The sequence below is a fragment of the Loxodonta africana genome, chromosome 4 (genome assembly GCF_030014295.1).
Source record: "Loxodonta africana isolate mLoxAfr1 chromosome 4, mLoxAfr1.hap2, whole genome shotgun sequence".
Lineage (NCBI taxonomy): Eukaryota > Metazoa > Chordata > Mammalia > Proboscidea > Elephantidae > Loxodonta > Loxodonta africana.
Window position 1 is genome coordinate 109,066,440 of NC_087345.1, and position 19,321 is coordinate 109,085,760.

The 19,321-nt window shown below is 37.7% G+C and overlaps 1 protein-coding gene across 1 annotated transcript in view; it reads right to left on the reverse strand.

Annotated features, from left to right (window-relative positions):
- The window catches only part of FAR2 (fatty acyl-CoA reductase 2), an 87,208-nt gene that overhangs the window by 26,428 nt on the left and 41,459 nt on the right, over window positions 1-19,321 (reverse strand). Inside the window, exons 4-7 of the mRNA XM_023555124.2 lie at window positions 17,522-17,699; window positions 16,128-16,172; window positions 4,838-4,956; window positions 3,960-4,027 (exon numbers count right to left, since the gene is read on the reverse strand). Of these exons, the coding sequence (XP_023410892.1) occupies window positions 3,960-4,027; window positions 4,838-4,956; window positions 16,128-16,172; window positions 17,522-17,699 (410 nt within the window). The remainder of the gene's footprint in view (window positions 1-3,959; window positions 4,028-4,837; window positions 4,957-16,127; window positions 16,173-17,521; window positions 17,700-19,321) is intronic.

The window sequence follows — 19,321 nt, forward strand, 5'->3', positions numbered from 1 at the left end:
ATGGATAAACAAATTATGGTATATTCACACAATGGAATACTATGCAATGATAAAGAACAAGGATCAATTCATGAAACATCTCATAACATGGATGAATTTGGAAGGCATTATGCTGAGTGAAATTAGTCAGTCACAAAAGGACAAATATTAGAAGAACTTAAAAGGTTTAAGCACAGAAGAAAACATTCTTTAATGGTTGTGACAGTGGGGAGGGAGGGAGAGGGGGATTCATAAATAGTAGACAAGAATTATTTTAGGTAAAGGGAAGGACAACACACAATACAGGGGAAGTCAGCACAACTGGACTAATCTAAAAGGTAAGAAGTTTCCTGAGTACAAGCAAACACTTCAAGGGACAGAGTAGCAGGGGTGGGGGTCTGGGGACCAAGGTTTCAGGGGACATCTAGGTCTATTGACATAGCAAAGTGTATTAAGAAAACGTTCTGCATCCCACTTTGATGAGTGGCGTCTGGGGTCTTAAAAGCTAGCAAGCGGCCATCTAAGATGCACCAACTGGTCTCAATGCACCTGGAGCAAAGGAGAATGAAGAACACCAAAGACACAAGGAAAATAAGAGCCCAAGAGTCAGAAAGGGCCACATAAACTAAAGACTCCATCAGCTGAGACTGGAAGAACTAGATGGTACCCCGCTACCACCAATGATTGCCCCTGACAGGGAACACAACAGAAAATCCTAATGGAGCAGGAGAAAAGTGGGATGTATGCTTCGAATTCTAGTAAAAAGACCAGACTTAACGGTCTGACTGACACTGGATGGACCCCAGAGATCATGGCCCCTGGACTTACCGTCAGCCCCAAACTAAAACCATTCCCGAAGGCAACTCTTCAGACAATGATTAGGCTGGACTATAAGACATAAAATGATACTGGTGAGGTGTGCTTCTTAGCTTAAGTAGACACATGAGACTATGTGCAGCTCCTGTCTGGAGTGAGATGAGAAGACAGAGAGGAACAGTAGCTGGTTGAATGGATACAGGAAATACAGGGTGGAGAGAAGGAGTGTGCTGTCATATTGTAGGGAGAGCAACTAGGGTCACATAACAATGTGTGTATAAGTTTTTTATGAGAAACTCTTGAATTGTAAACTTGCAGTTAAAGCACAACTAAAAAAAATTTTCAAGAAGTATCTGGCCTGTAGGCACATTTATTTGAAAAACAGAAAACAAACAAAAAAGTTATGCACAATTTCTAGTATAAGAGTATTCAGAAATTAACCTTGAACTTCTGATCTATATATCCATATGCCTATTCAACATTTCCACTTGGATGTATAATAGGTATTCAAATTTAACAGGTTTAAAACTAAACTTTTTATAATCCCACTACCATCTACCCCTTTTCTCAATCCATACACAAAATCCTGCTTCTCCACCAATCTTCCACCCCTAAAAAAAAAAAGTAAATTATAATTCAATTTATTTAGTTGTTCAGCCAGAAATTTGGAGTCATCCTTGATTCTTCTCAACACCTCATGTACAATCGTACAGCAAAGTCTATCAGCTCTATGTTTGATAAACATCCAGAAGCACCATTTCTACTACTGTCTCTCTGATTCAAACCATCACCATAGGTTGGGATATTGCAAAACTGTCCTAAGTGGTCTCTGTCACTATGCTTGCCCCTTTACAGTCTGATCTCCATATAGCAGCTAGAGTGATTCTTTTAAAATAGAACTCAGAATATGTTACTCCTCTGTTCAAAACCCTCCAATGGAATCTCATCTCATTTAGAGGGCAAGTCAAACTCCTTACCATAGCTTATAAGGCCTTCCATTGGAGTCCCTGGGTAATGCAAACGGTTAATGTACTTGACTGGTAACTGAAAGGTTGGAGGTTTGAGTCTACTCAAAGGCACCTTGGAAGAAAGGTCTGGCGACTTACTTTAGAAAAATCAGTCATTGAAAACCCTAGGGAGCACAGTTCTACTCTGACACACATGTGGTTGCCATGAGTCAGAATCGACTGGATGGCACCTGGTTAATTATATTATCTACATCTCCTCTCTCTCAGTCCATCACTGTCTTTATTTCCTACCATTTTCTCTTTCATTGCCTATGCTGCAGCCCTCGGGCTTCCTAGCTGTCCTAAAATATCAATAAACACATTCCCATCCTAGGGCCTTAGTACTTATTGTTCCTTCATCTTGGAACACTCTTCTTCCAGATAATCCATTTGATTTGCCCCTCACTTCTTTCAGGTCTTTGCTAAGATCACCTTATCAGAACAGCTTTCCTTGACTACCACATATAAAATAGCAACCTTACCGCTTTTCTCTGTACCTATTTAGTCTGCTTTATTTTTCTTCAAGCATGTAACCACATCTGATCCTCCTGTTAGAATGTAAGCACCATGAGAGCAGAATTTTGCCTGTTTTATTCATGCCTATACAGTATCTTGAACAGTGGTTGGCAAGTGGTCATTGCCCAATATGTGTACTAACTGTTTAATGAGAAACTAGTTCTGTAAAACTTCATCTCAACTACAATTAAAAAAAAAAAAACATTTTTTTTTCAGCTTCGTCTAGCACTTTGGTCCTAGTATGCTGGATGTTTTTCCTCCCAGTATGATTCATATTCACTTTTAAGAAACACTAGTGGAGTTGTTATTGCACACTCAAGAGAAGCAAGAGACCTGGTTTCTACATCTTTGTCAAGCACCAGCTCCCTTTATGAATTTCAGTAGATCATTTACCCTCTTTGGTCTCATATGTAAAATAACGTGAGACACACTATATTAGTTTTAAGATCACTTTCAATTATGTTATGACATTCTATAATTCCACAAAGCAGATACTAAGAATTTTCAGGATGGAAGAAGACTATTTTTAATCTCAAAGAATGGGATTTACATGTAGCAACTTTGTATTTAAGAGCTTAAGATATCTTGTTTCTATTAATGTCATTTTTTATGAGTGGTCTCTTAGATATCTTAATTCTGTTACTGAGGTAGAGGAGATTTTTCAGAATTGTTTATTATCTATGATCTAAATAACTAGATATATGACAGAAAGAACTTCAATGGCAGTCGATAATTCCATTTCACTTATACTAAAGTAATAACTGTACAAATAGAATGGTACAGTAGAATACTGTAAGTTGGAAATAAGTTTTTAACATATTAAGTACATTTGATTTTTTTTTTTTACTAATACCCAAACAACAGATTGATGATTTAAAAGTTTCAGGTTTTCACTCAAAAAAACAACTCCTAATTTGACAAAGAATACAATATTGACTAGCTAATTTTTCTATTATATGAAAGGTTAATTACTTCAATTCAACAAGATACGTTCAAGAGTACACTTACGGCTAGCTGTATAAATTAATGCAGAGTATCTTTGACTCAAGAACAAAAGTATATTATTATTTGACTTTTGAAATTTCACTTGATCATTTCACATTCTCAGTTGTGTAGCAAGAGGTAGGGATGTGTATGAGAGAGCAGCTGACCCAGCAGGGAGAAGTATTTTATTACTGACATTGCTTAAAATTGCTGATTTTTACTTGGTTTTATTATTTTTTAAAATCTCTATAGCCAATGGACCTCTTATTGCCTACAGTCATGAGGACTATTCCTGCTGACCCCTTTCTTTGGTACACCATAGTACATTCTAGTTAACTATTACACATGCATGGTTTGCAATGATTTTGTCTCTACTTATTTTACATCTTTCTCCCCTACTAGACTCTAAGCTCCACAATACACTTTGTCTATTTTGTTCTGTTCTATGCCCTGGTGGCACAGTGGTTCAGAGCTTGGCTGCTAACCAAAACATTGGAAGTTCGAATTCACAGCCGCTCCTTGGAAACCCTATGGGGCAGTTTTACTCTGTCCTATCAGGTCTCTCTGAGTTGGAAGTGACTGCACGGCAATTTTTTTTTTTTTTTTTTTAAGGGCAGACACTAGTAGTTATGTAGTTACATAGTTATAGGCACTTACCCATTTTACCCCAATTACAGGGATTCATGTTACCAGATGTGCAGTGGTAGATTAATGTAGATTTAGGTCTGGAAAAGGAAATAAAAATTACATAAATACAACAAAATGGAAAACTAATGAAAGAATGATAAGGGAAAATAATGTTTAGACAGGGCAGCTTCAATATTTCCCATGACTAAGGCAACCTGTGCAATGCTTTCAACTTTTGTAGGAATAAGTCAAAATGAGAGAAGACAAGGAAAAGTGTATTTGTATGTGTGTGTATCAAAGAGATGTCAAATAGGTGTGACATTTATGGAGCAAATGGGGGTACCATGTAGATGGGGAAGCAGATCATATTTCTAACTTCTGAATATTTTTATTGGACAAATAGGCAATGTTTTCTCCTATGTGATATTAAACCCTGCTGGATTGGGAAACATTTAAATGTCTGACTTCGCACAAGGAAAATTTAATTCTGTTTATGTTTACTAACAGAGCCAAATGCATAAACTTTTTTTTCCCTTTGTACTAGAAATTTTCCCACACATGGTGATCTGAACTTTTGACATTTACAAGGAAATGAGCAGTCCAATAAAATATTAAAAATACTCTCATTTTATTCACTTTTATTTCCTTTGCCTTAAAAATAAAAGGAAGCAGTGTTTTAGATTACTGAACAGAAAGAAACAATTTTTGGTTACTCAAGAATTTCATGGTTAAATGATTAAAAGAATTTAATACTTTATAATTAACCAAGTTCTATGCAGTATTTATAAAACAACTTGATACATATAAAATATTGAAACAGACACCCCCTCCCACTTGGAATCTTCTAGGATAAAATGCCTACACCCTTGTCATCATCAAGGCCTTGAAAGGAAGCCTAAGCAACCCACCTGTGGACTGCCGTGTACCATCCTACTGCCAAGACGAGATTGATGACGGTATCAACAGGAACTACATCGGCTACAGCCATGGGGGTAGCTCTTATGAACCGAAGAAAGCCTTTCCCAGCCTGCATAGAAAAAAGAACATAACATCTTACACCAGGTCTTAAGTAATGGCTGGGGCTAATGTATATATGAATTTAGTATTATGTAGTTAGTAATAGATGCTAACATTGATTCACTGCTTACTAGCTCATTGAGATAAGTCTGCCTGCCCTCAACCTATCCAAACTCCCCTGCCAAGTTCATCTTAAGTGCGAGCATTTCTATAAAACACTAACTTTTCTCAGTTCTATTAGGGAGTGAAATTCCACACATTTGTGTGAGGTTAGTGTATTTAGTTAATTAATACACACCAAGGATAGGTTTTTACATCTTAAAAATTAATTCTTTTTTAATATATTGTTTTTATTTTTTTTTTTATTGTACTTTAGATGAAGGTTTACAGAGCAAAGTAGCTTCTTATTAAACAATTAATACATTTATTGTTTTGAGACATTGGTTGCTAGCCCCATGACATGTCAACACTCTCCCCTTCTAGAACTTGGGTTCCCTGTGACCAGCTTTCCTGTCCTCTTGTGCCTTCTTGTCCTTGCCCCTGGGCTAATGTGCCCATTTAGTCTCATTTTGTTTTATGGGCCTGTCCAATCTTCGGATGAAGGGTAAACATCAAGAGGGACTTCAGTACTGAGTTAAAAGGATGGCCAGGGACCATACTCTCAGAGTTTCTCCAGTCTCTGTCATACCAGCAAGTCTGGTCTTTTTTTGTGAGTTTGAATTTTGTTCTACAATTTTCTCCAGCTCCGTGCTGGACCCTCTATTGTGATCCCTGTCAGAGCAGTTGGTGGTGTCAGCTAGGCACCATCTAGTTATATTGAACTCAGTCTGGTGGAGGTTGTGGTAGTTGTGGCCCACGAATCCTTTGGACTAATCTTTCCCTTGTATCTTTGATTTTCTTCATTCTCCCTTGCTCCAGATGGGGCGGGACCAGTAGATTATGTTAGATGGCTGCTTACAAGCTTTTAAGACCCCCAGACACTACTCACCAAAGTAGGATGTAGAACATTTTCTTTATAAACTGTTATGCCAGTTGAGCTAGATGTCCCTGGAGACCATAGTCCCCAGCCCTCAGCTAAGTAATTCGGTCCCTCAGGGAGTTTGGGTGTGTCTATGGAGCTTCCATGACCTTGTCTTGGTCAAGTTGTGCTGACTTACCCCGTATTGTGTACTGTCTTACCCTTCACCAAAGTTACCACTTATCTCTTGTCTAGTTAGTACTTTTTCCTGCCCACCCCTCACCTCTCTCGTAACCATCAAAGACTTTTTCTTTATGGGTGGAAACCTTTTCTTGAGTTTTTATAATAGTGGTTTCTTAGAGTATTTATCCCTTTGTGATTGACTTATTCCACTCAGCATAATGCCTTCCAGATTCATCCATGTCGTGATATGTTTCACAGATTCATCCTTGTTCTTTATTGTTGCGTAGGATTCCATCGTGTGTATGTACGATCGTTTGTTTATCCATTCACCTGTTGATGGGCACTTAGTTGTTTCCATCTTTTTGCTATTGTGAATAATGCTGCAATGAACATGGGTGTGCATATGTCTATTCATGTGATGGCTCTTATTTCTCTAGGATATAGTCCTAGGAGTGAGATTGCTGGATCACATGGTATTTCCATTTCTAGATTTTTAAGGAAGCACCAAATCATTTTCCAAAATGGTTGTACCATTTTACATTCCCACCAGCAGTGCATAAGAGTTTCAGTCTCCCTGTAGCCTCTCCAACATTTGTTATTTTCGTTTTTTTTTTTTTTTTGATTGGTGCCAGTAATGTTGGGGTGAGATAGTATCTCATTGTAGTTTTGATTTGCATTTCTCTAATGGCTAGTGATTACAAGCATTTCCTCACGTGTCTGTTGACTCCCTGAATATCTTCTTTGGTGAAGTGTCTGTTCATATTCTTTGCCCATTTTTTAATTGGATTATTTGTCTTTTTGTTGTAGAAGTGTTGGATTTTCCTATAGAGTTTAGAGATTAGACCTTTATTGGATTTGTCATATCCCGGTTTCTTTCCCCAGTCCATAAGTTTTCTTTTTACTCTTTTGGTGAAGTCTTTTGATGAGCATAAGTATTTAATTTTTAGAAGATTTCAGTTATCTAGCCTATCTTCTGGTGTTTGTGTATTGTTAGTTACGGTTTGTATCCTATTTATGCCATGTATTAGGACCTCTAGGATTGACCCTTTATTTTCTTCTATGATCTTTATAGTTTTTGGTTTTATATTTAGGTCTTTGATCCATTTTGAATTAGTTTTTGTGTACAGCGTGAGGTATAGATCCTGTTTCATTTTTTAAAAGATAGACATCCAGTTTTGCCAGCACCATTTGTTAAAAAGACTGTCTTAAACAACCCAGTTAAGAATTGGGCAAAGGATATGAACATGCACTTCACTAAAGAAGATATTCAGGTAGCTAACAGATACATGAGGAAATGCTCTCGATCATTACCCATTAGAGAAATGCAAATTAAAACTACGATGAGATTCCATCTCACTCCAACAAGGCTGGCATTAATCCAAAAAACACAAAATAATAAATGTTGGAGAGGCTGTGGAGAGATTGGAACTCTTATACACTGCTGGTGGGAATGTCAAATGGTACAACCACTTTGGAAATCGATCTGGTGTTTCCTTAAAAAGCTAGAAATAGAACTACCATACGACCCAGAAATCCCACTCCTTGGAATATATCCTAGAGAAATAAGAGCCTTTACACAAACAGATATATGCACACCCATGTTTATTGCAGCACTATTTACAATAGCAAAAAGCTGGAAGGCACCCAGGTATCCATCAATGGATGAAAGGATAAATTATGGTATATTCACACAATGGAATACTACGCATTGATAAAGAACAATGATGAATCTGTGAAACATTTCATAACGTGGAAGAACCTGGAAAGCATTATGCTGAGTGAAATTAGTCAGTTGCAAAAGGGCAAATATTGTATAAGACCACTATTATAAGATCTTGAGAAATATTTTAAACTGAGAAGAACACATTCTTTTGTGGTTACAAGAGGGGGGAGAGAGGGAGGGTAGGAAAGGGTTATTTACTGATTAGATAGTAGATAAGAACTATTTTAGGTGAAGGGAAGGACAACACTCAATACAGGAGAAGTCAGCACAACTGGACTGGACCAAAAGCAAAGAAGTTTCCTGAATAAACTGAATACTTCGAAAGTCAGCACAGCAAGGGCAGGGGTTTGGGGACTATGGCTTCAGGGGACATCTAAGTCAATTGGCAAAATAAATTCTATTAAGAAAACATTCTGCATCCCACTTTAAAGAGTGGCGTCTGGGGTCTTAAACGCTAACAAGCGGCCATCTAAGATGCATCAATTGGTCTCCACCCACCTGGATCAAAGGAGAATGAAGAACACCAAGGTCACAAGGTAATTATGAGCCCAAGAGACAGAAAGGGCCACATGAACTAGGGACTACATCATCCTGAGACCAGAAGAACTAGATGGTGCCCAGCCAGAACTGATGACTGCCCTGACAGGGAGCACAACAGAGAACCCCTGAGGGAGCAGGAGAGCAGTGGGATGCAGACCCCAAATTCTCATAAAAAGACCAGACTTAATGGTCTAAGACTAGAAGAATCCCAGCAGTCATGGTCCCCAAACCTTCTCTTGGCCCAGGACAGGAACCATTCCTGGTGCCAACTCAGCAGACATAGATTGGACTGGACAATGGGTCAGAGAGAGATGCTGACGAGGAGTGAGCTACTTGCATCAGGTGGACACTTGAGACTATGTTGGCATCTCCTGTCTGGAGGGGAGATGGGAGGGTAGAGGGGGTTAGAAACTGGCAAAATGGTCACGAAAGGAGAGATTGGAAGAAGGGAGCAGGCTGACTCATTAGGGGGAGAGTAAGTGGGAATATGTAGTAAGGTGTATGTAAGTTTATATGTGAGAGACCGACTTGATTTGTAAACTTTCACTTAGAGCAAAATAAAAATTATTAAAAAAAAAAAAAGACTGTCTTTTTCTCCATTTAATGGACCTTAGGCATTTGCCAAAGATCAGGTGACTGTAGATAGATAGATTTACATGTGGGTTCTTGATTCTGTTCCGTTGGTCAACGTCTGTCGTCATACCAGTACCAGGCAGTTTTGACTATTGTAGCTGTATAGTAGGTTCTGAGGTCAGGTAGTGCAAGTTCTCCTACTTTATTCTTTTTCATCAATAGTGTTTTACTTACCTGGGGCCTCTTATCTGGGTTATTTGTATCCTTTCCTGTTTTTCTTTTGTCATTTTGACCAATGGTTTGTCAGCTTTGTTGATCCTTTCAAAGAACCAACTTTTTTTTTTTTCTTTCTATTGTTTTTCTATTCTCCCTTTCATTTATTTCTACTCTGATCTTTATTATTTCCTTTCTCCTGGTGGCTGTGGGCTTCTTTTGCTGTTCTCTATTTGTTTGAGTTGTATAGCTAATGTTTTGATTTTGTCCCTTCTTTTTTGATGTGTGCATCCATTGCTATAAATTGACCTCTGAGCACTGCTTTTCCTGTGTCCCAAAGGTTTTGGTAGGATGTGCTTTCATTCTCATTTGATTCTAGAAATTTTTTTATTCCATTTCTTCTATTACCCAGTGATTTTTAAGCAAGGTGTTATTTAGTATACATGTATTTTATTTTTTTCCTTGCTCTTCCTATTATTAATTTCACTCTTATGGCATTGTAATCAGAGAAGATGCTTTGTATTATCTCAGTGTTTTGGATTTCATTGAGAGTTGCTTTGTGGCCTAAGATGTGGTCTATTCTGGAGAACATTCCATGTGCATTGGAAAAGATTGTGTATTTTGCTGCTGTTGGGTGGAGTGTTTTATAAATGTCTATGAAGTCAAGTTGGCTGATTGTGGTCTTTAGATCTTCTGTATCTTTGTTGAGTTTCTTTCTAGATGTTCTGTCCTTTACGAAGAGTGGTGTGTTGAAGTCTCCTACTATTATTGTGGAACTGTCAATTTCTCTCTTCAGTGCTGTTAGAGTTTGTTTTATGTATTTTGGAGCCCTGTCATTGGGTATGCAGATATTATTATGGTTATGTCTTCATGGTGAATTGTCTCTTTAATCATTATATAATGCCTTTCCTTGTGTTTTATGGTGGGTTTTAGATTAAAGTATGTTTTATCTGAGATTAGTATTGCCATTCCTGCTCTTTTTTTGGTTGCTGTTTTCTTGATATATTTTTTTCATCCTTTGTTTTTAATATATTTATGTCTTTGTTTCTAAGGTGTGTCTCTTATAGACAGCATATTGAAGGGTTCTGTTTTTTATCCATTCTGTCACTCTCTGTCTCTTTATGGGTGCGCTTAAGCCATTTACATTCAGTATGATTATTGATAGATATGAGTTTATTACTGTTATTTTATAGTGCTTTTTTGTGGTGCTGACATTTTCTTTGTTCTGTTTACTCTTCTGGGCCAAATTTCTTTGGTTTGTGAATTTTCTTTGTTTCATTTTTGTAGATTTTGCGTTTACTGTGACTTCATTTTTCTTTATTTTGATGACTAGGTTTGTTAACTTTCTTTGTGATTACCTTGAAACTTATTCCTATCTTCCTAAGTTTAAACCAGTCTTTTATTACATGATATCACCTTTACTTCCTCTCCATTTTAAAGTTCTATACCTACACACTTGATTCCCTCTTTTATTGTTCTGATGTTATTGTCAAAGATTCATCTCTTTGGGTCCCTGTTGTGATTCTTTTAGTTTTGTTTTACCCTTGAGATTTCATTAACCTAGCTTGGTATCTGGCTGATGCTATCTTGTGTCCTAGATTCAGGTTGTTGTCTGATGTTGTTGGTTCTCTTATCGAAAACAAAACAAAACAGAACAAAACTAAACTAAACAAACTTGCTGTCATGGAGTCGAGTCCGACTCACAGCAACCCTACAGGACAGAGTAGAACTGCCCCTAGTGTTTCCAAAGAGTGCCTGGTGAATTTTAACTGCCGACCTTTTGGTTAGCAGCTGTAGCTCTTAACCATTATGCTACAAGTGCTTCCTCTCTAATCAAAGGACTCCCTTTAATAATTCCTGTAAATTTGGTTTGTTTTTTTACATATTTCCTTAATTTCTGTTTATTTGGAAATGTCCTAATTTCACCATCATATTTGAGAGAGTTTTGTGTTTTATTTGCGAGAATAATTTGCGTAGTATTCTTTATTGGCAGTTTTTTTCTTTCAAAATTTTATATATGTCATTCCATTGCCTTCTTATCTGCATGGTTTCTGCCGAGTAATCAGAGCTTAGTACTATTGTTTCTTCTTTGTACTGGCTTTTTGTTTTTCTTGAGCAGCTTTCAGGATTCTTTCTTTCTTTGTGTTTGGTTTTAGTGAGTGTGATTATGATATGTCTTCTTTTGAGGTCTATCCTATTTGAGGTTTGTTGAGCTTCTTGGATGGTCAGCTTTTTGTCTTTCATGATATCAGGGAAGTTTTCTGTAAGTAAATCTTTAATGATCCTCTATGTTTTCTGTTTTCTCCTGCTGTTCTGGAACTTTGATCACACGCAAATTTTTGCTGTTAATTGTATACCACATCATTTTTTTTCTCCTGCTGTTCTGGAACGTTGATCACACGCAGATTTTTGCTGTTAATTGTATACCACATCATTGTCAGGGTTTCTTATTTTTTCTTCACTCTTTTCTCTGATTTTTCCTCAAACAATGTGGTATCCAAGAATTTGTCTTCAATTTCACTGATCCTTTCTCCATTGTTTCAAATTTGCCTCTAAAACGTCCTATTGCACTGTCCATTTCTGAAATCTTTTTTCTTTTTAATTTCTAATTGCTGTCTTTGTATGGTTTTAGTTGTTTATTTATTCTGACATTTTGTTCTTGTATTATTTTCCTGAATTCTCTCATTGCTTTGTGTTTTTCCTAGTTTGTATTTTCCATGATTTTGTCCATTTTTTCCTTATTTTTGTCTGCATTTTCCTTCATCTCTTGAAGAACCCTGAATATTAGGGTTTTGAATTCCCAATCAAGTAGTTCCAGTGCCTTTTCTTCTATTTGAGAGTCATCTGGTGTTTTATTTTGGTCACTTTCTGGAGCCATCCTGTCACATTTTTTTTTATATGCTTTGATATTGTCTGTGGTCTCGTGGATATAAAAGGAATTATTTTGTTCATTTATTGATTCTACATTAGTTTGTTACATCCTGCTTTTTTGGTTTATTTCAATATGTCTGGGCAGGCTGGGTGGGTATGTTTTTTTCTTGCTTGCCTATGTGCATGATACTTCTCACCATCTTGTCCAGGTTGGCAGGGCCAATCACTCAGCTATGGTGCAGCAGGGTGGATCCAGCGGGGGTGGAGGGATATGAATGGGTAGTTTGTGAAACGAATTGTGGGCAATAGGATGGGGCCAGGGGGAAGTGCGGGGTGGGGCCTGGGAGACTGCATCGGGCTGCTCAGGGGTGTGGAGCTTGGTTCACAGTAGAGGTAGACAGGAGGGAAGGGAGAGGATGTGATGTATGGAGCTAAGTGGGTGACTGAAAGGAGGGAAGAAGAGAGAAACAAAAGCAAGAAAAAGCAAAAAAATGAAAAAAGTAAATAAAATGGCAACATGGTAGGATTCAGCAGATGGGAGTAGGTCATACCTGGGAAGGCCGTGTTCTGATGGCTTTCTAGCCTAGCCATGTGGTTTGGCCTATCAAGTAGGAGTGTGGATGGCACATGGTGCTAGGTGTGTGAGATAAAGGAAAGGAAAGAGGAGACAGACAGAGATGAAACTAAGAACGAAAATAAACAAATAATGAAAATAAAAAATAAAGAAAATAAGAATAACAAAATATGGTGGTGAGGGAGCCTGCCGTTGGGGGCAGGGTGGAATTGGGGTGGCGGCAAGCTGATGCCTTTCTCACCAGGTGGCACAGCACAGCCCATCAGGAAGGGGTGGAGGCAGTGCAGGGCCTAAGTGAGAGGGAGAAGGAAAAGGGAGAAGGGGAGATAAAAATAAAAAATATGGCACTGAGGGAGCCAACCTGTTGGGGGCAGCAAAGACCCAGGGAGGCCATGCGTGAGAGACTCTCCAGCTGAGTGTTACAGCATAGCCTGTCAAGAAGGGGTGGGAGCAGTGCTTGGGGCTAGAAGAGTGTGAGAAAGGAAAGGAAGGAAGGGAGAGAGAAGAAACAACAAGAAAAAAGAAAAACAAGCAGTAAATAAATAAAATGGTGCTAAGGAAGCTGGACAGTGATGGTGGCACAGACCTGGGGGGCGCCACATGCAGTGACTCTCTAACCAAGTGGTGCAGGGGTCAGTGCACAGGGCTGAGTGGGCAGGAGAAAGAAAAGGAAGGAAAGGAGAGAGAGAGGAGAAACAGAAAGCAAAACAAACAAAAAAAAAAACAAAGAAAATTAACGAAAAAAATCACATCCAATCAAGAAAGGGAGGGGATGGCACGCAGGGCTAGCTGGATGGGAGAAAGGAAAGGAAGGAATGGAGAGAGAGAGAGAAGCAACAACAGCAAAAAGCAAAGAAACAAAAAATGGCACTGAAGGGGCTGGCCATTTGGGTGGGGCAGACCTGGATGGCAGTGAGCTGGTGTCTCTTCTGCCGAGCAACCATGGCCTGTTGGAAAGTGGTGGAGGCCATGTAGAGGGAAGAAGGGTGGGGGGTGGAAAGCGTGTATCCCTGGTTACTGGGTGCTCTGTCTCCTGTTGGGAGCTCCTCGAAGTTACCTTCCCATACTCCCTGTCTGTGTTTCTTGGTGGCTATCATCCAAGATGGCGAGTCTGTGCCACGTTAGCTGGTAGGGGACCTCCACTCCATAACTCTCCTTGTTCTCTGTCAATTTCTTATTCCATTTGGCACTTGATTAAGTTTTTTATTCCTTCATTTGATGCTTAGGGTTCCAGGATTGATATTTGTATCTGCTTCACTTAGTTTTTTGGGTCTTTGCTGCAGACGGACAGCATGGTGCTTCTGTCTATAGTGCCATGTTGGCTCCACCTCTTTAAAATTAATTCTTAAGGCATTTTAAAAATTAAGGTTTTTCAGAGGAAGTTCTGATACTTGCTACAAAATGGATGAACCTTGAAAACATGTTGAGTGAAGTAAATCCATCATAAAAGTACAAATATTGTATGATCCCAGTTATATGAAATATCTAGAATAAGCGAATGTATAGAAATCAAAATTTATTAGTGTTTACAAAAAAAAAAAAAAAATTTTTTTTTTTTTACCAGGGGTGTGAGGGAAGGGGAAAGGTGGAGTCATTGTTTAGGAAGCATTGAGTATCTGTTTATGGTGATGAAAAACGTGGAGACAGATACTGGTGATGGTTGCACAACACGATTAATGAATTGTATGTGTAAAAAGTGTCGAACTGGCTAATGCTGTATGATATATATTTTTACAACAATAAAAAATTAAAAGCTTTCCAAATTTTTCAATAATATTAGTTTACCATTTCTTAAAAGATTTTGTTTTCTGTTATCACTTACTAACTTACAAGCAATAAACCAAAAAACTCGTTGCTGTCGAGTCGATTCCAACTCATAGTGACACTATAGGACAGAGTAGAACTGCTCCATAGGGCTTCCAAGGAGCAGCTGGTAGATTCAAACTGCTGACCTTTTGGTGAGCAGCCAAACTCTTAACCACTGTGCCACCAGGGCTCCATTTTCTTGCCCAGAATTGTTGAATGAGCATTAGTGAGTGATAACCTGTTATGGGCAAAGGGATGTAGTAGATGACTTTTATACATTTATTTTATGAATATGTTTTGATGTTTGAAATGTAAACATCATTACTCCAACAATGTTTCATCAAAAAAAAAAAAAAAAAAGCAATAGTAGGCCCTAAAAGTTTAAGAAACACTTATTAGAAAAACTATAAAATTCTACAATGTAACAAAAACTTTTTTATTATTTGTGGAAAAAACACCGTTATTTACTTTTTCTTCAGTGTCTTAGTTACCTCATAGATCACCAGTGTTACATAGATGCAAGGTATAGGAATTATTCATGTTAATAACTTATGGACTTTATGAAGTTTATTATTTATACCCTGAATATTTCCAATATTAATTTGCAGTGGTTAACACTTTCTTATGTTCCTAATTTCTGTCTCTTGTAAGTAATTTCTCTCCCTTTGAACACAGGAAACCCATTTGGAAAATTTTAGAAAATTTGAATAAATATGCAGCTCTGTAAACAATGTAATAAAACCCATTCTGGGTTCATGTTAAAATAATTTTATTCTACATCACCAAACTTTTGCCCCAAATAATCCTTAAAGATGAAAAGAGAGGCAGGTAGGGAACAGAGAGGAACTGCTAGAAAAATCAGAAGAAAGTTCATTGTCACTGTCTTTGACAAATCCTCATTCACTGTCTTATATTTGTATTTTAATTCATGTTGGACCTAGTTCTGAGAACAGCAGAGAAAGAGTTTGAGGCATCAGATGCCTAATAGGATTTAAGCTCATTTAGGTCATTGACTTCCTATTTATTTTCCTAAAGACTGAAGTTGTGGTTCTGGTCTTCAGTTCGGTGTGAGCTGTGAAACACCACACTGAAGGGAGACCCATACAAAGAGCAGGTAACCCAGAAGAATACTCGAAGGATCCCCTGTATCCAAAAGAACTATTGTTGAAAAGTGTTTTCTATATTAGTCAATTTTTATATTTGAAAAATTTACTCCAACTGGTTGTTCTCTTTTATTGTATCTGTTAAGAACTAATTATTGATGCTTTATATCTATCTCTATCTATCCATCCACACACATATAAATACTTGTATGCATTTTATAATCAAGAATTTAATAATCTTTGAGGATACGATTTTTACTACATCCCCAATTCACTGGACTGAACTGTTAGTAAGTGGTGAAAAGGAGGAAATAACCCCACCTTGTGGTAACTAAAGGAAAAGACATGCATCCTTGCATCCTTGCTGCACAAAAGTTTTCCAAAAATGTCAAACTCCTAAACAGTAATTGATGATAAGACAGTACCTTTGCTTTCCTGATAAGAAAATCCACAAATAATAAAGGTAATTTCATCCTGCCTCTATTTCCAATCAGCAAAGTTGAGATAAGTTGCTTCAACTATTGTTAATAAAGTAACATTCATATTTTTGGATCAATGAAGCCAAGCTAACAGCAAGCATTTTGTTACTATTTCTCCACTACATTTCAGGGAGTTATTTCTCCATCATTGTACCTACCGCAATAATAAACCCAGTAGGTCCATTTGTGTTATCAATCCAACCCTACGAAAAAGAAGATCTTTATTGGTTACTCATGTCAGAAATTGGTAATACCTTTGAAATATCTACAGTCTAATCTTAATAAATTTCAAACAAAGAACACTGAGACCCCAGCCAATAGAACTGTCCAATCCAGCATTTTTTACAACCCTGAAGAAAGATTAATGTCAAAGCATTGCTGTATTCTGCACTTTATTTGTGCAACAAATAAAATTTTGGCAACATTTTTTCTTTCATAGCAGACAGGGGTCATAATTGGTTTCATGCCATTTCACAACCTCTTATGATCTACTTTTGAATCTTGTCTTAATGTCATGACCTGCTAATCAATTCATCAATCATAATTTTTCTACACCCTAAGGCTTGATTTTAAGCTCCCTAGGGAAACATTTCAAACATAATTTGTGGAGATTACCCATTTCTTGGAAATTTTAATAATCATAGAGTCCATACTAATTATGTTTTTGTGCGTGCATGTGTGTGTGTGTGCACGTGTGTGGGTGTTAGCTTGCTTAGAGATGTTAGAGGAAAGACATTTTAGGAGCAATTACTGGGAAACCATTTAGTGTTTGTTTTCTAAGCCCTAAGCAAGTTAGTTAACTTTATTATGTCTGTGTCTTTATCTTTAAAAGTCAAAATGTATGTGTAACAGGAGAAGAGAGGCTGGAATGAAGGGATTGATAATTGTTAAGCCTTTTCTAGGGACCAGGCACTACACTAAGCACTCTGCATATGTTGTTTCATTTAATCAACTCACCAGAGTGGGTAGTATTAGCCCAGATTTACAGACGAGACAAAACAAAAGGTTTTATTGCCTGTAAGTAGCAGAGCTTGAATTTATCTGGCCCTAAAGCATCACAGTGTTGCTTTGAAGAAGATGATATAGTTCAAGGTACTTTCAAAAGGACATAGCAATATACAGATGGAAAGTATTATTATTTCTAAGCTGAGAACTTTCTGTGAGCTTTGAGACTTCTCTTTACTCTGGCAGTTGCGATATTATTAATTTGGCCATCAAGGACATCCTGGTATATTTAAGCCATAATGGAAAAGCCAAGAAACGAAGCTATCTCCCATGGAAATCTTGATACTAGAATTAATCAAAAGCTAATTTGAAATATCCATCCCATCTCTAGGATAGTCAGTATAATCCCAGAAGAGACTCATGCTAAATAAATACTGAACCAAACATGAATTCTGGCCTAATAAAATGGATTTATGTTTGACTTACTGCACTCAGCTATAGATCCTGAGAAGGGGGATGGGGGTGGGCGGAAGGACATCGGAAAGTAACTGGACTCAAAGGATTCTGGTTTGGAAGCAAAGTATGAAATTCAGTTGAGTGGGCTTACTGGGAAAGGCTCCTGCCAGGTTGGTCCCACAATGGAGGGCCTTATGATGGCCATGTTTAGGTTCCCGCTCTCTTGTTGCACCACCATCTCTGCCAAGGCCTTGGTGTAGGTGTAAGTATTGGGCTGATCCCCGATCAGCTTGGGTGTGATCTCTTCAATAATAGAGTCATCTAACCACCTGAAAGTAGTCAGAGTAAAAAGAATTATAACACCATACCTTAGACAATAGAGCAAAAAGAAAATGTGAGATGCAGACAATCATAGAAAACTTCCGTCTTCTAGCCTGAGTTCTGGAATTGAGAGCAGTCACAGGATGCCAAGAATAAATGTGTACCTGTCCAAATCATGGAAACCCCAGTGGCATAGTGGTTAACAGCTACGTCCGCTAACCAAAAGGTTGGAATTTCACATCCACCGGGTGCTCTTTGGAAACATTATGGGGCAGTGCTATTCCGTCCTATAGGTTCACTATGCGTCGTAATTAACTCGATGGCAACGGGTTTGGTTTTTTGTTTGGTTTTGTCCAAATCATGCATGAAGAGCTCCTTGTTTACCACTGGTAAGCTCAGTCTTACCAGTCAAATGCTACCTCCTCCTGCCAATAGATAGATAGGTTAATCTAGTAGATATACGATTTACTACTTTATTACTTGAATGGCACAGGACTGAACAGTGTTTCGTTCTGTTGTACATCGGGTCACTGTGAGTTGGAACTGACTCTATGGCACAACAACAAAAACAACAATTTTTAGTTTATTAAATGTAATCTCCAATTATCTTTAATTACTTCCTCTCCAACAGTTCACAAACACATTCACTGAACACACTTTTGAGTGCTAATTGTGTGCCCAGTACTACACAAGGTGCTGTGTTCAGGTTGGCAGATACCTGTCCTCATGGAGTTCAGGGCCTCTTTTCTCCAAGCTTCTTCAGGGATAGCCTCACTCATTCAGTATTGTCCAGGTAAAGCCTAGTACACCAATCATGAAACCTTCAACTTTCAAATTTTTTTTTTTTTGAGTTTTATTAGTGCTCCAACAAATAAAAGCAACTACATTTGCCAGACTTACAACCTATGAAATGTATTTTGGAAGTCTGTTTATAGTCTATGCTAATAACCTGGTAGTTATTTCCAGAGATTTCCAATGAATTCTGAAGTGCTCTAATAACTACGAGTAGTCTATATAATGCTCGGAAGCAACTTTAATAGCACAATTATGGAATACTTCCACTTATAAAGGAGACATGTATTAGGAATAACTGAGTTACCATGGCATCAGCCTCATCTTTTTAAAAAAGATGTCAGAACCGTTTTAATCATCTCAAAATCTATCTACACTTCTCTAAGAGAGTAACAAAATTATCGTCAATTAAATATTTAATGTTTCTCTTAGCTCGCAGATCTATTTGGTTAAACTTTTACATCACTTTTAAAAATTGTGCTGCCTGAATGTTAGTGGGGTTTTTATAACCAATGCACATGGTACATTTGTTCCTATTTTATAGGACAGCATAATCATACAAGTTTGATTATGGAAAATATGAGCTAGTCTCACTTTGCTCCCATGACAAAGTGTCGATCTTTAAGATTGCTTACTTTCAAGTCTTAGAAACACAACTCTCAACTCCATTAAGTTTCCTTTGATATTGGGGGCAGAACAGGAACATTGATTTCCTTGTGCTGCCTCTGCTGGTGCTGAGCATATCCCAGATGCTCAAATGCCTTTTGAGTTAAATTGAATCAGGAAAGTTTGATGAGTTTCTAGAATTAATAACAACTCTCAATACTTAGAGAAATAG